Source organism: Amblyomma mixtum, chromosome 2 (assembly GCF_055824585.1).
Source record: "Amblyomma mixtum isolate Tamu chromosome 2, ASM5582458v1, whole genome shotgun sequence".
NCBI lineage: Eukaryota > Metazoa > Arthropoda > Arachnida > Ixodida > Ixodidae > Amblyomma > Amblyomma mixtum.
In genome coordinates this window covers 38,064,218-38,079,320 of record NC_143013.1, presented here as the reverse complement: position 1 = coordinate 38,079,320, position 15,103 = coordinate 38,064,218, and the positions used below count along the sequence as shown (strand labels likewise).

The following is a 15,103-nucleotide window of genomic DNA, read 5'->3' as shown; positions in this document are numbered from 1 at the left end:
CGCGAAGTGTTCCTCGAATGCCTCGAGGCAAGGAGGCGCGGTGCGTTTTTGGACGAACAAACATAAATGATGCCAATTCCGTTACAAGGGAGCCATTAACGGGAAGAAATTGCTGCGCGGACTCGAGTGCAACTCGGGTTGAAATGTCTTGTAGAGATATTATATTTTATCTTCATTTTTGTTTCTCCCCTTGGACGCCAAAACCTTTCTTGAGCGTTGCCGTCTTCACAGAAAATTTCGTCGTTAGCATCCTTTATAACTGGAGGCACTCCTTGATTTCAGAGTCGGCTATCTAGAGTGGAGGACACTTAGTTTAGCGAAAGGTTAAGGGTGGGTATGTTTTAGAGTTTTCTGAAACTGGGTAGTAGAAGTAGGGCCACGTGACGCTTAGTAACACGTTCAGTGCCTGTAGTGCGAGCTATATGCTGCAGGGAACGTTATAATGTCTTCTCTGAGAATGTAATCTTCGCTGTCGCCAGCAGTAATGCAGCTGGAAGATATTTGCGCAGTGAAATTGGGCACGGCTGCATCGCATTCCCTTAATGCAAAATAAAAATGAGGTGTGCTATAATGTCTTTCCGCATTCGTTTATAAGGTATGTAGAAGCTCAGCTTTGCGATGCGCATGGAGTCACTGTGGCCTCTGTTGTCGCACCCGACTATCTTTAATGAATTTTTATTTTCTTGCAGAAAACTGAGCTGTCCATTACAGGTAACACATCTCGTTAATCTTAAGAAGTTAGCGTTGCCATTTAGGACATTTTGGAATTAGATTGGCACGTGAATGACAACTAAGGAAGAGCGTTGCAATCTAATATTTGTGTAGTTTCAAATTTGAACAAAGACGAAGGCGCATGATTAAAATCCACGTAGAAAAATTTATTTTGAGTATAATGTTATCGAACAACATTTAGAAGCCTCCTACATGGAAGCAAGACTTTAGTGTAAGAAAAAATGCAGCGGCACCTTGCTGATCGCTGTAACCAAGAACAAAAGACACCTTGCTATTTTATTAGAGTGTATAAAATTTAGCAAAAAAAGCACTGTATGTCGGTGACAGCGTCGCTTAGCTGTCGTGGAACAACTCGTGATACTTAATACGATGCTTTAAAGTACGCTGTAACTACTGGCGAAAAAAGAGGCGTACCCCAGAATGGTCTTGCTTTGACAAAATGTTGTTTAGCAGGCTTTGAAAAAATTTCGCTAGATTCCTTGCTTGTTCCTTGCAGCCACTTAGCCCCGATTTTTGAGGGCACATTTTTACATTCCACGTAACGTTTATTCGTCTATCGACGGAAATCAAGGTGGTTGTTAACGAGAATCAAAAAGAACTGATCTCCTTTTTAGCTTTAGGCGTGAAAATAAATAATTATAAGAGTTCGAGGTCGCAATATTTAAAATTTTTGCTCCAGCAGCTCACCGTCCTCTGGAGGCCCTATTTCAATTTTATTAAATAAAACAAACCGAAAGATTATTATGTGGCATTGAGAAGAGGTCTCAAGCGGAGGCTCTATTTCAGAGTTTCATAAGATACTGAAAACGATCAGCGTTATCTCTGACGTATGTGGGAGCCACTTCGTGAGCGTCGCAGCTGTTCATGACCGAGCTGTCGTCGAAGTACCGGCCGGCTCTTCTTATTGACTCGATGTAGGCCAGGTCGGTTTTGTTTGCGAAGTCCCCCCAGCGTACACCGTCGTCTCTCTGCGCTGATCCCAGCTTCACCTGCAGCAGTGGACATGGCTTTGTTACGGGTAAAGTGTTTAAATAAAATATAAAGAACTGACAAAAAAAACTTCATTCATCAGCAGAAATTACCCACAGCAGCCACGCTTAATACCCCGTTACCGAGTACTGTGCCGTGGGCATTTATTTTTCTTTTTTTCTTGCCATACCCATGTCCCCCTTGGTCTCCCTTGCAACACACCATTATTTATTACAATGACACCATTGACCGCAACACGACCCTCCTCTACTGGCCTTGCTGGTTTTTTTGCGGAACTCTTTTCATTTTGAAGTCGTTCATAGCATCGTTATTTCACCGACCTTCCTATGAGAGCTGATAACTTAATTTCCCCATGCTTTAAGGGCAGATAATGCAAAAGCGTATAAGATTCTTGGCATCAGTATAAGGGAAGTTCTTGCTGGGCCAACTGGTAATTCACTGTAAAGGCGCCAAAAACCACACACACACACAAGACAAGAGAACGGGACAGAGCGCCAACGGGGTGCTCTGTCTGTGTGGTTTTTGGCGCCTTTACTTTACATTGGCAGCAGTAGTTTCTCTTTCGAAAGTGCGATACTGCTTCCAGTCTTCACCACCTTGCAGCTACACGCACCTTCGTGCAAAATTCGACTACAACCAAACCGCTGAGGGTAGGCTATCTTGAAACATAAACCATCGATCGTTTGACAGCGCAACCCCAGAATGCCCGAAAAATCCACTGCGCATACGACTACATGGTTTCATAGCTGCATTGCCAGTATTCTTCACTAGCCCTTTTTGAATCATGGCATCGCACTCAAAATGCTGAAAGTTCTGTCGCTTCGAATTCCAAAAGCTCGCAGCACGCGGGGACGACTGACACAGACGAAGACAATCCCAGCAGCTGCGGTGCTTGACGCGCGTACCGATGTTCAGCAGTTTTCCAAAGAGCGTGGTATCTCTGTCGCCGCCGTTTCTTTTGTAAGTTGTTTTTTATGCTATAGCTAGCTGCCAGCTGCGTTGCTGTAAACCAAGCGCTCCCGCGCTCCCGCCTACTTCTACTTAAGCTTTGTGCGGCAGTGCTGGCCTATGACAGATCACGCCCTGTCAGTGAAAATGCCTTCATATTTACGAGCTTGCTGAAAATACCCGGCGTCTTCATATTTGCGTCCAAATAGAAAGCTTCCAAATTGTGAGATGAAGCCCGCAGCCGACAGCTGAAGTAAATGCCTGCAGGCGCACTTCCTTTGTTTGTTCACTGTAGCATCAGTCAATTCTGTCTAGCCTTTTACCATTAGAGAAGCCAGTGTTTGGAAACAATATGTGAAGTCTAACGCCTCGTCTCGCCAGAGCTGTGTATCTTGTCGTGAGTGGGTGGCAACGTAAAAATGTTGGACGGAGAAAATGGTTGGAGATTACGTGTATAAGAGATCTCCGAATAAATCATCTCGCGAGAAAAGTTGCACCGCATAGCGCGTAGCCATCTCGCCTCGTTCAGCGACACCTCAAAAAGCCACTGATCAGATGCTGACCCGGCATGCACTTCTGCTTTCGCTGTGAGGCCCAAAAGTGCAACAAACTGCTTGGCATGTGCTTCAACGCTTTGCCGTCTAGTTAGAAAAATGCCGCATTTTTGGGTGCAGTAAAGTTCACTGAGCTGATCGTCGTTGAACGCTCCCTGCTGCAGTCGTTGTACCCGTGCGGGTCAGTATTCTAAAAACTGTTTTCTGAACTGGGCTTTGCCCTTATGTGAACTTTCATAGGAGAGTCAGCTTTAGGGTTACGTCCTGGCTAGCTCTCAGTTAACTGCGCAAGCTACTGTTGACGGAAGGAGCAAAGTGGGCTTGCAACACTAAATATCAGCTTGATATTAAGAAACTGCGCTCGGTGAGCTCACAGAAGCAGTTGCTGTTGCCAGTGGATCGTGTGCAGCGCCTCACATTCATTGAGCAATGACGCGAAGTGATTTTGTCTAGATTCTGTGATGCGTTTATGTTTTTTTTAAAACGCAGCGAAAACTAAAAAGGATAAATGTTAGAGTTAAGTAAGAATCACTCGCCGAAACATCATCACCACCTTCATGCTAGAGTGTAGCCGTGAAACATGGCCGGGGCATCTTAAACTAATGCATCCCTTCACGAACCACTGTATTCAGCCTGCACCAGAGACAGCAGGCCTAAGACTTTGTTTTGGTCCAAAACTGCGTCATAGCGAAGTTTTTTGGGGTGTTTATGGGATGGTGTTTATTTTCTGCAGTGAATTCCGGGGTAGACGCTCTATACGTGTACAGTTACTACAACGACTAAGCCGTTTTCCATGTGACCTGTTTCTAAGATCGAAACAGCAATCCAACTGAATCTCGACTGCTTCAAACTTGCAGAATTTTTTCTTCAATGCAATTCGTTGGTGTTTAAAGACTTCGGTTTTAATTATTTGAGCGCTATATGTATTTCAGTGAATTTGAGTGCTATATGTATTTTTTTTCTGTCACTAGAATTCGTCTTCGTCTTACCATGACAAGATCGAAACCAACACGAGCTTTTTCTCCTTACTTTTCTGTGCCCAATTTACCCACTTGTCTTGTGCTTGTTTTGTTTGCAACATGAATCACTTTGTACAATAGCGCGCGATATTTTTGTATACGCTGGTAGAAGCACTTGTCACAAGCCACCGTCGTAAATAAATCTACTGTAAAGGTTTTTTCAAAGGATCCGCATGGCTCAAACTAAAATATTTGTACATCAGCACCTTGCCCGCGATAATTCTCAATGTCGTCTATTTTTTCTGGTTTGGCGTTTCACTATGCTGACCATGCACAACACCGTACGTCCAGACGACGCAGGTTCTGTCATGCTAAATCCCTTCCCTGTTTGGTTTTTGGGGTTTAACGGCCAAAAGCGACTCAGGCTATGAGAGACGCCGTAGTGGAGGGTCCCGGTTAATTTCGGCCACCTGGGGTTCTTTAACGTGCACTGACATCACACAGTACGCGGGCCTCTAGAATTTCGCCTCCATCAAAATGCGACCGCCGCGGCCTAGATCGAACCCGCGTCTTTCGGAATCAGCAGCCGAGCGCCGTAATCACTGAGCCACTGTGGCGGCCCACTACTCAGTGTATGCTTTCCGTGTGCAGTTGGGTCCGGTACATCACCGAGCACAGAAACCTGCAATTCGTGAAATTGCTGCCGCGCAGTATCCTCCTGTTATGAGGCCTTCAAACATCGATCGTGAGTCGATCATTGCTTGTGGCTTTCTGGTATTGCCTAGAGCACTGCCGACACAGTTGGTTACCTATCAGACTTTCAATGTGTTGAAACTTCTTTCTTTCTTTTCTTCCTTCAAAATCTGCCCGTGAATGCTGTCTCCTTTTTCTCGCGTAAGCTGAGAAGGTGGTATTTCATTTTCAGTGACGCAATGAATGGAATCCCGGCGCAGCAGAAGCCATGAGGGGCGTTGAATGTATGTTGTAAATGAAGCACGTGGACTATCCTGCCGTTAAAGGAGCACTAAAGGAAATGTATAACTTGGCAAGACGAATAGATAATTCCCCGGAACACTTGCGATGTTTTTTTTTACACGGAAAGATGGCCGCATAGCTGAGAAAACCGCAAATGAAAGTCCCGTAACCGTTTCATAATCAAAGCGCCCGCAAAAAATGAACTGGTTGACGTCATTTCTACGACGTCTCTACAATCCGACCAATCAGAGGCGCCACTTCCAAAGACCGGAAACGCGGCCGGAAGCAGAAAACTGAAAGTCAACAGGTCAGTGGTCAGTCATGGCAGCCAGGTGCAAACAGAGGAAGCCCCTGCCCTTCACTACTTCGATGGGGCCCTACCCTGCATAGCGTTCGTCTGCGCCTCTTTACAAGCTCCGTGGGTGCGAAAGAAGCTGCGTGAGGTTGTCAAGGGCAGCCGTACACTGCAGAACAAACAACTGATTGTGCTCACGGATGTATACTTCGGTGATGATAACGCCAGCGTGTAACCTGTGGTGAGCTTTGTGCTACCGGGAAGTGTACACGTAAGCTTCTGGGGGTCCTCGAAAGAATGCGAGCAGCTGTCGCACTCTAATGTATTTCATTCAACACCACATCTGAGTGAAAAACTGCACGCTCCTTCTCATCGAAAGGCGGGCCGTGCTGTCGATTACTGCATGCTTCTGACTAACTACGCAGTAAGTACGATCGCAGATAACCCTTGTGATTGACTCTGCTTTGGTCTTTCCGATTTCTACGTTCATAAATTACTTTCTGTAAGTTGTAAGCGGAAACAAATCAGGGTATACGTTCCACCCAACTGTGGCCTGCCGCCTTCTTTCTATGGCTGCCAGCAGTGGATGCACGCATAATCTTTACGAGCACGCATTGCCTGGTTGAACGTTTTTTCTCACGGAAAACCTTGTCTCGCGTGCCGCCGCCTCTCGTACTGCGTGCATGATAACCCTCGTTGGAACGCCTTTTTTTTTTCTAATGAGCAAGATGAAATTTGATGGGCCAAATGTGTGGTATTTCTCAGATATATTTCAGCTCATCTAAAAAGCATGTTCGCCTTTCCACTGCACAGAAAACATGGTTTGGTTTGGTTTGTTGGGGTTTAACGTTCCGAAGCGACTAAGGCTATGAGAGACGCCGTAGTGAAGGGCTCCGGAAATTTCGACCACCTGGGGTTCTTTAACGTGCACTGACATCGCACAGCACACGGGCCTCTAGAATTTCGCCTTCATCAAAATTCAGCTGCCGTGGCCGGGATCGAACCCGCGACTTTAGGGTCAGCAGCCGAGCGCCGTAACCACTGAGCCACCGCGGCGGGGTACACAGAAAACATGGACGAACACGTGGTCGCATAGCACTCCACAGGTTAACGACGTGCATGCATATGGGTGTCTACATGAGCGAGTATTAAAGCTAAAGAAAGGAACACTTTGCAATTCCATAACACCCGCAGACATGGTTGATGTCATAGGACCTTATCCTATCACTCCAGCTTGACTTAGTATTCCCTAAATTATGCACACCACAAGAAAAGAACGAGAACGAGACATAGCACTTGTGTCTCGTCCTCGTTCTTTTCTTGTCGTGTGCATGTTTTGGCGCTGGTTTTTCTCTAATTATACTATGTACCAACTAGCTCAAAGAGAGGTGTTAATTTAGTATTCCCCTGTAGTGTCCCTTAAAGTCAGTGGCTGAGAGTAATGAGAGTAAAGTACTGCTTCGCTGTTTTCTTCAAAGATGTACCAACTCGCGCGACTCGCCGTTTTACTGAGGAGACAACAAGCCGTGCAAATTCACTCACTTGTCTCCGTGTCTACAGCTCTGGATACAGTCCTACATTACCTGTATTCCGCGGGCCTCGAAGCACCACGAACAATGCCAGCCAGCGTAGCGGGGCTCGGTTCCTGTTATCGCCCACTGAATCTTCACGGTTCCCGTGTACGGCAGCATTTTTGGAAAGTAATGCTCCGCGCGACGGGCCAGCAGCGAGTCGTTCCAATAGACGTGTCTTAGCGCAGCCACTGTGCACACACCTCCCACCTGAACGGGCTCATCGTTGGTCCAGAAGAATCCGTAAAGAAACGAACGAAACTTTAAGGTCATCGGTTCACCGTACCCATCGTGGTACTTCAAGAAGATCAACACGTCACGGCTGGGTATCTCGTCGGCATCGAGTATTATGAAGAGGTCGTCGTCTCTGAGGTTCTTGAGCCGGCTCTGGCCCTCTCGCCAGATGGAAGAACGAAAGTAGTTTTCTGGCGCCCACGGGCTGCCGTCTTCGTAGTTGTAGAAGCCCACGGCTATGGGGACAATCTTGTGCGCATACTCGCGCAAGAAGCCGGCGCTCAGATTCGACCGCAAGTAGAGAGGCTTGGTCGAGCCGAAGTAGGTGTAATTGGACTCCACGATGATATAGTAATCGACGGCGTCACCCAGCTCCTTCACCCGAATTTCGAGGAGATCCAGCTCGTGGTTGAACACGAGTCCGTTGATGATGGCGCGTGGTCGGGAACGACGTCTTATAATTCCGTTTAGGTACCAGTCCTGGAAGGCGTCAGTAAACCACACGGCGTCTGGAATGGAGCATCCGATGCCGTTCCAACCCTGACGGCACTTGCACGGCTTCTGCTTCTCAGTTCCAGGAAGTGTTCCTTCGGGAAAGCAATCCGGAACCTCTGCAGTGGTTTCGTAGTTACCGTCTAGTCCTCTTAGCCTTTGTTCAGTCTGGAACGTTTTATGCAACACCGAGGCATCATTGCCCCTGTTGATCAGAAGTGACGCGACATAATCCCACGACGATGGGCTTTGGTCTGGATGTTTCATCCTTAGAGAACTCCTATAGTGGGCATGGTAGAGAAAAATGGCTGCTGGGACTAGGCTTGATAAAGAGAAGAGCACGAAGTACCAGTGTAGCTTTGTGGAAACTCGCCTCAGAGCCGAACAGGTGGAAGGCACGCAGCGGACGAACTTCTGGGCTCTCTCACTCGTAGGCACACACATTATACGGCAACTGCGGCCGCTGTCCTCAGCCGTCGGCACTTTCACGTGTTGCTGCGCTTGCTGAGGAGGACGTTGGGTCTCGGCGATGCGAAGTCGAAATGAACCGGTCTCTGCTGATGCTTAATAACTAACACAGGCAAGCACCGCATGTCATCTGCAAAATAGATATGTATGACTGATTCTGTTTCTCTAGTTATAATTGTGCTAATTAGTGCGATAATTGGTCACAAATACTAATTTCAGGCGTGCATCGTAGCATCAAACGCCACAGTCTTAACACGTTGGCTGCGACAGTGATTTTCGCAACTATGGAATCGTTGCGGCGTCATGACCCACTGGTGGGCCACCCTTAAATTTTCTTGGGTGTGTCTTGGCCCGCCTCTAAGCTTCCGGCAAATTGACCGAGAACTTTGATCCGAGAACTGGCTTCTGAGGAGAGGAAATGACGCAATAATTGCCCCATATCTCGGTGAACGCTTCAATGGCGCCTTTAGGGGGAGTAGTCTGGGAAGGAATACAATTGAAGGTGCATATGTCGTTGGTTCAAATCCCTGTCACAAGCTAGACTCCAACTTGACAAGCACCTGTAAGATATATGTATCGGGATATCGTATAACACCATCTGGAACGCTTTTTGGCGAACGATTGGGTCACAATTTTGGTACGAATGTAGTCCACATGGAGGTTCGCCTGTTATGCGGTGCGAGAAACTGGCGCGTTGGAGACGACCATATATGGCGAAAGAGGAGAGGTGGCTCCTGCTATTATATTTGCTGAGCACACCATGGTCGCACTCGCCGCTTTAGTGACAGAAATTAGTCTAATGGGGCTAGCAAGACTTTCGTCCTAAAACATTGTCTTCTATTGCAATTTTTTTTAAATTTTTGTACCAAGTGACCTTGCTAAAGCAAGAAAAAAAATCTGCGAATTTCACTGAAATCTGTGGTTCAAGGGGTTTCACACATGATATAAAGCTGTGGATTACCAGGCTGTGCGGATTACAAGGCTTCTTCGGACATCCATTCACTTCAACCGTGACCAGTCTTTTTCAAAACGATCGAGGAGTAAGAGTCGAAGAATGGGGAAAGTGGAGAGGGGATACGGCGTGCCGGGCACTGCGAGTACTGCTTTTCATCAGGAGTGGAGCGGCACATAACACATAGAACACGCCTAATACTAACGCATTTCTGCCGCATCAGTTACAGTGATCATCCTCTTGAATCTTTTTTAATTTAATTTCAAGTCCACCTTTCTTGGACAAAAAATTTGACTATTGGTGTATTCTAAGCTATGGTTATGGCTTTATTGAAGGGGGTGGTTCATTCTTCTGTTATGTCGAGAAATCTTTGTTCTAAAGTGTTTCCAATGATCGCATCGAACAGTTAAGATTAACATAGGAAACCACTGGGGAATGTTTTATACATTAGAAAATCTGTTAATAGAACAAAAAAAAAAACAAGACGGTCGTCGGGTGATCTGAGGATATATTTATGATTATAGTGAAATCTTACATTATATGAAAAAGAAATTGCGTCCATAAACGCATTCCCGTTGAAAAATGCTTGTGTTCAGAATGGCTGGGTATGTCTTAGCCGTAAAGGGGTTCCTGTGGACTGAAAAACGCCAAAAATACTAAAGAGAGCCAGATAACCAATTTTAACCCGGAGCAATAACTGGCTTGAGTTGTTTTTTAAGAGATAGGAGTTCGTCTAAAAACGCGCTTACCACCCCGCTAGAGGACGGAACATTGCTAACACATATTGCTAACGTAACATTGTTATTTTGTATGTCTCTCCTGGTTCGGCCGCATAGGCCTGCAGTATTTTGAAGTAAATAAATAATATGACCCCGCCGTGGTGGCTCAGTGGTTACGGCGCTCGGCTGCTGACCCGAAAAACGCGGGTTCTCTCCCGGCAGTGGCGGCCGAATTTCGATGGAGGCGAAATTCTAGGGACCCTTGTACTGTGCGATGTCAGTGCACGTTAAAGAGCCCCAGGTGGTCGAAATTTCCGGAGCCGTTCACTACGGCGTCTCTCATAGACCGAGTCGCTTTGGGACGTTAAACCCCAATAAACAAACAAAACAAACAACAAAATAAACAATATCGTTTCGCGAATAAATGTACCAAAGCGACTGAGTGCTTACTCACCATTTGAATTTCCTGAGCGGTCTAAATGCCTTATGGCTTACTAATACCGCTTTGCGTCACGCATCTCTGCTTTGCACACGTCCGCTGTTCTGTGTAGTTTCGACAACACAGCGCGCAGCTCTGATTCGTGATGATGATTTCAAAAAACTGCGAGCCAACAGGAAAACGCGGTCAGCTGCGCAGAGCCCTACACGATGCTCAAAACATTAAAAAGTTGAAAGGTGAAGCGCTGCGAGCAGATGTTCAGCACGCCTCTCAAATATGGAAGAATATGACCTTATACTTACACGCTGAGTCGAGCCGTACACAGCTGCCGGTAGCCTGCTTCGAAAGTCAACGAAACAGCTTTGCTTAACCTAAGCTCTTTAAAAACATATGGGATCTTTTTACCGACTAAGAATTTTTATCTCCGCGAACAATTCGTTGCTGCCGTCAGCTTTTCGTGCCTTGCTTCTATCTTTCTCTTTTCGATGACAAAGGCGACAGCGTTCAGTATCTGAGAGTAAAGGCGCATGTTGAGTTATGCGCTGGTTAGGAGCAATTAAATATGAATTTTCTGTGCAGTCATTTCGGATAGTGCGAGCGTTTTCATTATCAGATACAGCTCATTGATTCAGAAAAGAGGAAGCAGAATGCCAGTTGTCAACGGAGTTGTGAACCCAAGCTTTTGCCCGCTATGAAAGCAAAGCTCAAAGTGGCCCGTGAATTAATATATATAAAGCGATGCAGGCGAACACCGTAGCTAGTGAGCCATCGCAGCGGGGTTTTTCGTGCTTTGTGTGAGATGAGAGTAGTTCATACGCTTATTAGATTGCCCCACTGATGTGCAGTTTTTTGCGATTCGATGTAAGTCAATGATATGTACCCATGTCTCTTGTTGCTTCGAAATAGTTATAAAAACTCACGGGAATACCAAATTCGGTCGCCGCAGTGACTGAGTGGATATGGCGCTCGGGTGCTGACTCGAAAGGCGAGGGTTCGATCCCGACCGCGGCGGTCGCATTTCGATGGAGGCGAAATGCTACAGGCCCATGTGCTGAGCGATGTCAGTGCACGTTAAGGAACCCCAGGTAGTCGAAATTCCCGGAGCTCTTCACTATGGCGTCCCTCATAGCGTGAATCGCTTTGGGACGTTAAACTACCATTAATCATCAGCCAACCTTATTTCACCATGCGTTGGCAATGCCATAACATAGCAGCTGTTGTGTGCCTTTACCAGAAGTAACATCTCTTCCTGTCTGGTGACGTCACTGGCCTCCAGCCAATGGGAATGCTCTGGTCTGCTGGCACATCTTGCCTCTAGGCAATGGGCGAATTTTATAACTGGCTTCGAATTTTGGCTCTATAGGCTTCTAATGTAGTCGCATTATTAAGTTAATGTACCAGTAAATGTGCGACATGAACGTTCCCCACGCCACGCTGCCGTGCCTACACATACCACAGCACGAACACGACGAGAGAAGAAAGAAAAACAAAAAGAGAAGAAATCACCAGCGCTCATAGAACGATGGGTCAAATGTCAGCGCTAGCTGATGTGTGAAATGCTGAGCTTGCATGTAATCGATGGCGTTTCCACATGATTGAAATGTGGCGATGGCAGTTCTGTGGTGAGAAGGGTGTCGTAGTATTTGTGATAGTGTTAACAGGGCACCGCCATCTGAACGGCACATTGGTGGAAGTGTTGCAGAACATGGACTTGAAAATTTTGATATTGTTTTTCTGCTTAGCATTAGGGGACACACACAGCAACAAGGATGATGCTGCTTACGAGATTGGTGGCGCACACGCATTCTGCGTTGTCGCAAGATTTCATCGAGAGCGTTGTCAATTTGGCTGGAGTGGAAGGCGCTGCAATTGTAAATGGCGACACCTGGCCCACAATTGATAGGGCATTTTCTGCCGGGGGGAAGAGTGATATCCGGGGATTTACCGCGGATCGGGTGGGTCCGTCCGTGCCTTCGCACCACAGAGGTCTTCGTGAATGTGTGGTTGTGAACGAGGCCCTTCCTATGTAAAGGTGACGACAGACTTTGAGGGGCATGATGGTGAGAGGAAAGCTGTCGTTTGAAACTTCACGATGGGCACAGTGCCCCTTCTTTGGGCTCTGACGAGCAGAATACGAGGAAGAAGAATAGTAGTCATGTGACTCGGTCTGGCCGATGTGGGCCTCGCGGGCGCAGGCACCACTGATGGTCGCTAATGTATCATACAAGTAACAGCAACCAGTGGTTGTCAAAAAAGTTTTGCCATTTGGGGAAAGCTTGCTTATGAGCTGAAGGCCATCGTTATACCTATTTAGAAACAGGATTCACTTTGGTTGGATTCATATAAAAAGATACCATTACTATGTCTCACAAAAACAAAACAACAACGTTACTGTGCCTTTAGTGCTGGATCTGACGTCGATGTCTACTTGCCTGCATTTTAACCTTTAGACAAGCAATGTTCACAACTGTGTACAGAAACTCGCAGCTTTTTCGAACAATTGACAGCACCTAGCACTGGTATCTTTGCTTTATACGGGAATTTCGCGTCCTTCTTTTCGCAAACAAGCCGGTTTTTTAAACATATAGCGAACGCAGTAAATATTTCGTGAAAGGGTGAGTGGAGTAGCACGTCGAACGCCGTTTTTGTGCAGATATTTTTTGAAACAAGAGGTAACATACTTTTTTTTCGCAATTTCGGGCGTGTTTCGCACCTTTGAAATATAAATTTTTTGAACACTCCTATGCGTGTAACTTCGCAAGTCGCGGCATGTCGATGTTGGTCTTTGCATCAATTATGACAATTTGCACAAAATTCTGCACACCCCTGTAAAACCCCAACCCTCTAGTACTTTGCGTTGGAAAACTATCTTCTCATCCTTAAAGGTGCCCTGCGACGTAGATAAAGCATGGGGTCTTTATTCTTTGTATGCAGAGTAAGGGACATTGTGAGTCTTGAACGCGCAATGAGATCACCGAAATCATAATATTTGATATTTTAATATTCGCTAGAAATGCTTGTTTCGAGCCGATGGTGTCGCAACGCGGCGGCCATTTGCGGCAGCGGAAATCAGGTGGCATCTAGATAGGGCGCTGCCTTTCTCATTGGTTGGGCGTCCAGTTTGCATATTGTTCCTTCATACTTGTGAAATGGATCCAAAATATTATGTCTCTGAGTACTGAAAGCTTTTCGAACACCACAAAAACTGGAAAAAAGCAGGAAAAGCGAACGAAAACTAACAAGAATACAGCTAGGGGCGACACTTTCCATTCCGCTTCAAACCTTCGTGGCGGCCAGCGCTGTTCAAAAAACGTTGGCTCAAACCAGAAAGCGCGCGCGTCGAGACCGGCCGTGACCTTACCAGGACGGCAGCGAAAAAAAAAGCCACTCGACACACCTTGCCCAAAATTGTGAAGAGAAAGGCCGGACAGGAGGGAGTCGAGTTTGGGGAGGACGGGGGCTACTGCCGACAGCCTTCCAGTCCGACTAAAAAAGAAACTTCGGGGAGCTTCCTTTGTTATTAGTCACCCCTGCCCTGACTACTGCGCCGCGTACACGGGGGGAAGACGCCGCGAAAATGCGCGGCTGTCTACAGCCCCGACAAAGCAACAACTGCATGCACGCTTCCGCTGCGTGTGCGCTAGGCGGGGTTCTGATTGGTAGCGCCCAATCTCAGTACTGGGTGAGTGAAATGGGCGAGTGAAATGCGTTTTCGCCTGAGCTTTTCATTTTGAATTTTCAGAGTGGAATAACTTTCGCTTGCGTGCTCCGATTTCAATAATTCTTTTTGCTCTGGTCTCTGGAAAGCATGGCGAATCTATTTAATGATATTAACTGGTACCGAGGAAATCATCGCGGTGCCCCTTTAAGGCCTGGATATACTGTCGGGCATATATTGTCGGGCACATGCTGCGAATGTACTGCACGAAGAGCTAGCTGCTTTTGACATTATTTTTAATGCAATAGCGTTAGAGTATTCGTGACACAAAAACTCCACTGATGTCCGAGACGAAAGTCCCTGATTGACCAGGTAATGATAATATCACAGGTGTCACGTGACCAAGAAGGACCAATCACAACGCACCGCCAAAGTTGAAAATCAATTACCACCAGAGGTGCTGGTAGGCTGCGACAGTACTCGCACCGCTGCCGGAGAGGGCAAACGTATCCGGAGGCGTCGTAGTTTCAGGTGGGTCAGGTGGGCGGATGTCGTACACTTCATGGCCGCGAATGGGATTCGAACCCGTGGTGGTGCGAACAGATCAGCTTCGCTGGCCACTTCATTAGATCATGTTAAGATCGGCGTTAGCAGGAAGAGGCCAGCACCCACGTTTCTCCTGGATGGTTCCGAGAAGCATCTGTCCAGTTGACTACGTTGGCCTCAAGGCGTGCCGAATCGACCGTGAGGCGAGGGCCACGCACTTTGCTGCGTCTCCGAGCGGGACCCACAAGAACCACTGGGCACAAAAAGCGCCCCATTGTCCGGTGTCGGCTCACGTGCGGGGAGACATCAAGCACGTGGACGTTACCTCTCCCACTTCGCCGTAAACATGGCGGATGTCAAGGGCCGTAGTTTCAGCGGCTCTTCTGCGTATCGAGCGTCGCGGCGGGCTGGCGGGGTGTTCCACAACCTCTGCGCATGTCCCCAACAACAAAGGACCACTTACGCCTTTTTCCCGGCCTCGCATTCCGACCCTTCGTGACGGATGTATTTGACGGACATATGTAGGCAGCCCGGGGGAACCGTCGGCAGATCTGAGAACATCACATTCCTC

The 15,103-nt window shown here is 47.1% G+C and overlaps 1 protein-coding gene across 1 annotated transcript; it reads right to left on the bottom strand.

The window, feature by feature from the left end:
* Positions 1-857: 857 nt before the first annotated feature.
* On the bottom strand, positions 858-10,525 carry LOC149359018 (beta-1,4-mannosyl-glycoprotein 4-beta-N-acetylglucosaminyltransferase-like). The gene is made up of 3 exons (XM_089571192.1): positions 10,344-10,525; positions 7,037-8,348; positions 858-1,721 (listed from the first exon to the last, which is right to left on the bottom strand). The coding sequence occupies exons 2-3, from the start codon at positions 8,192-8,194 to the stop codon at positions 1,515-1,517; spliced, it is 1,365 nt and encodes a 454-aa protein (XP_089427318.1). The 5' UTR covers positions 8,195-8,348; positions 10,344-10,525; the 3' UTR covers positions 858-1,514.
* Positions 10,526-15,103: the final 4,578 nt, after the last annotated feature.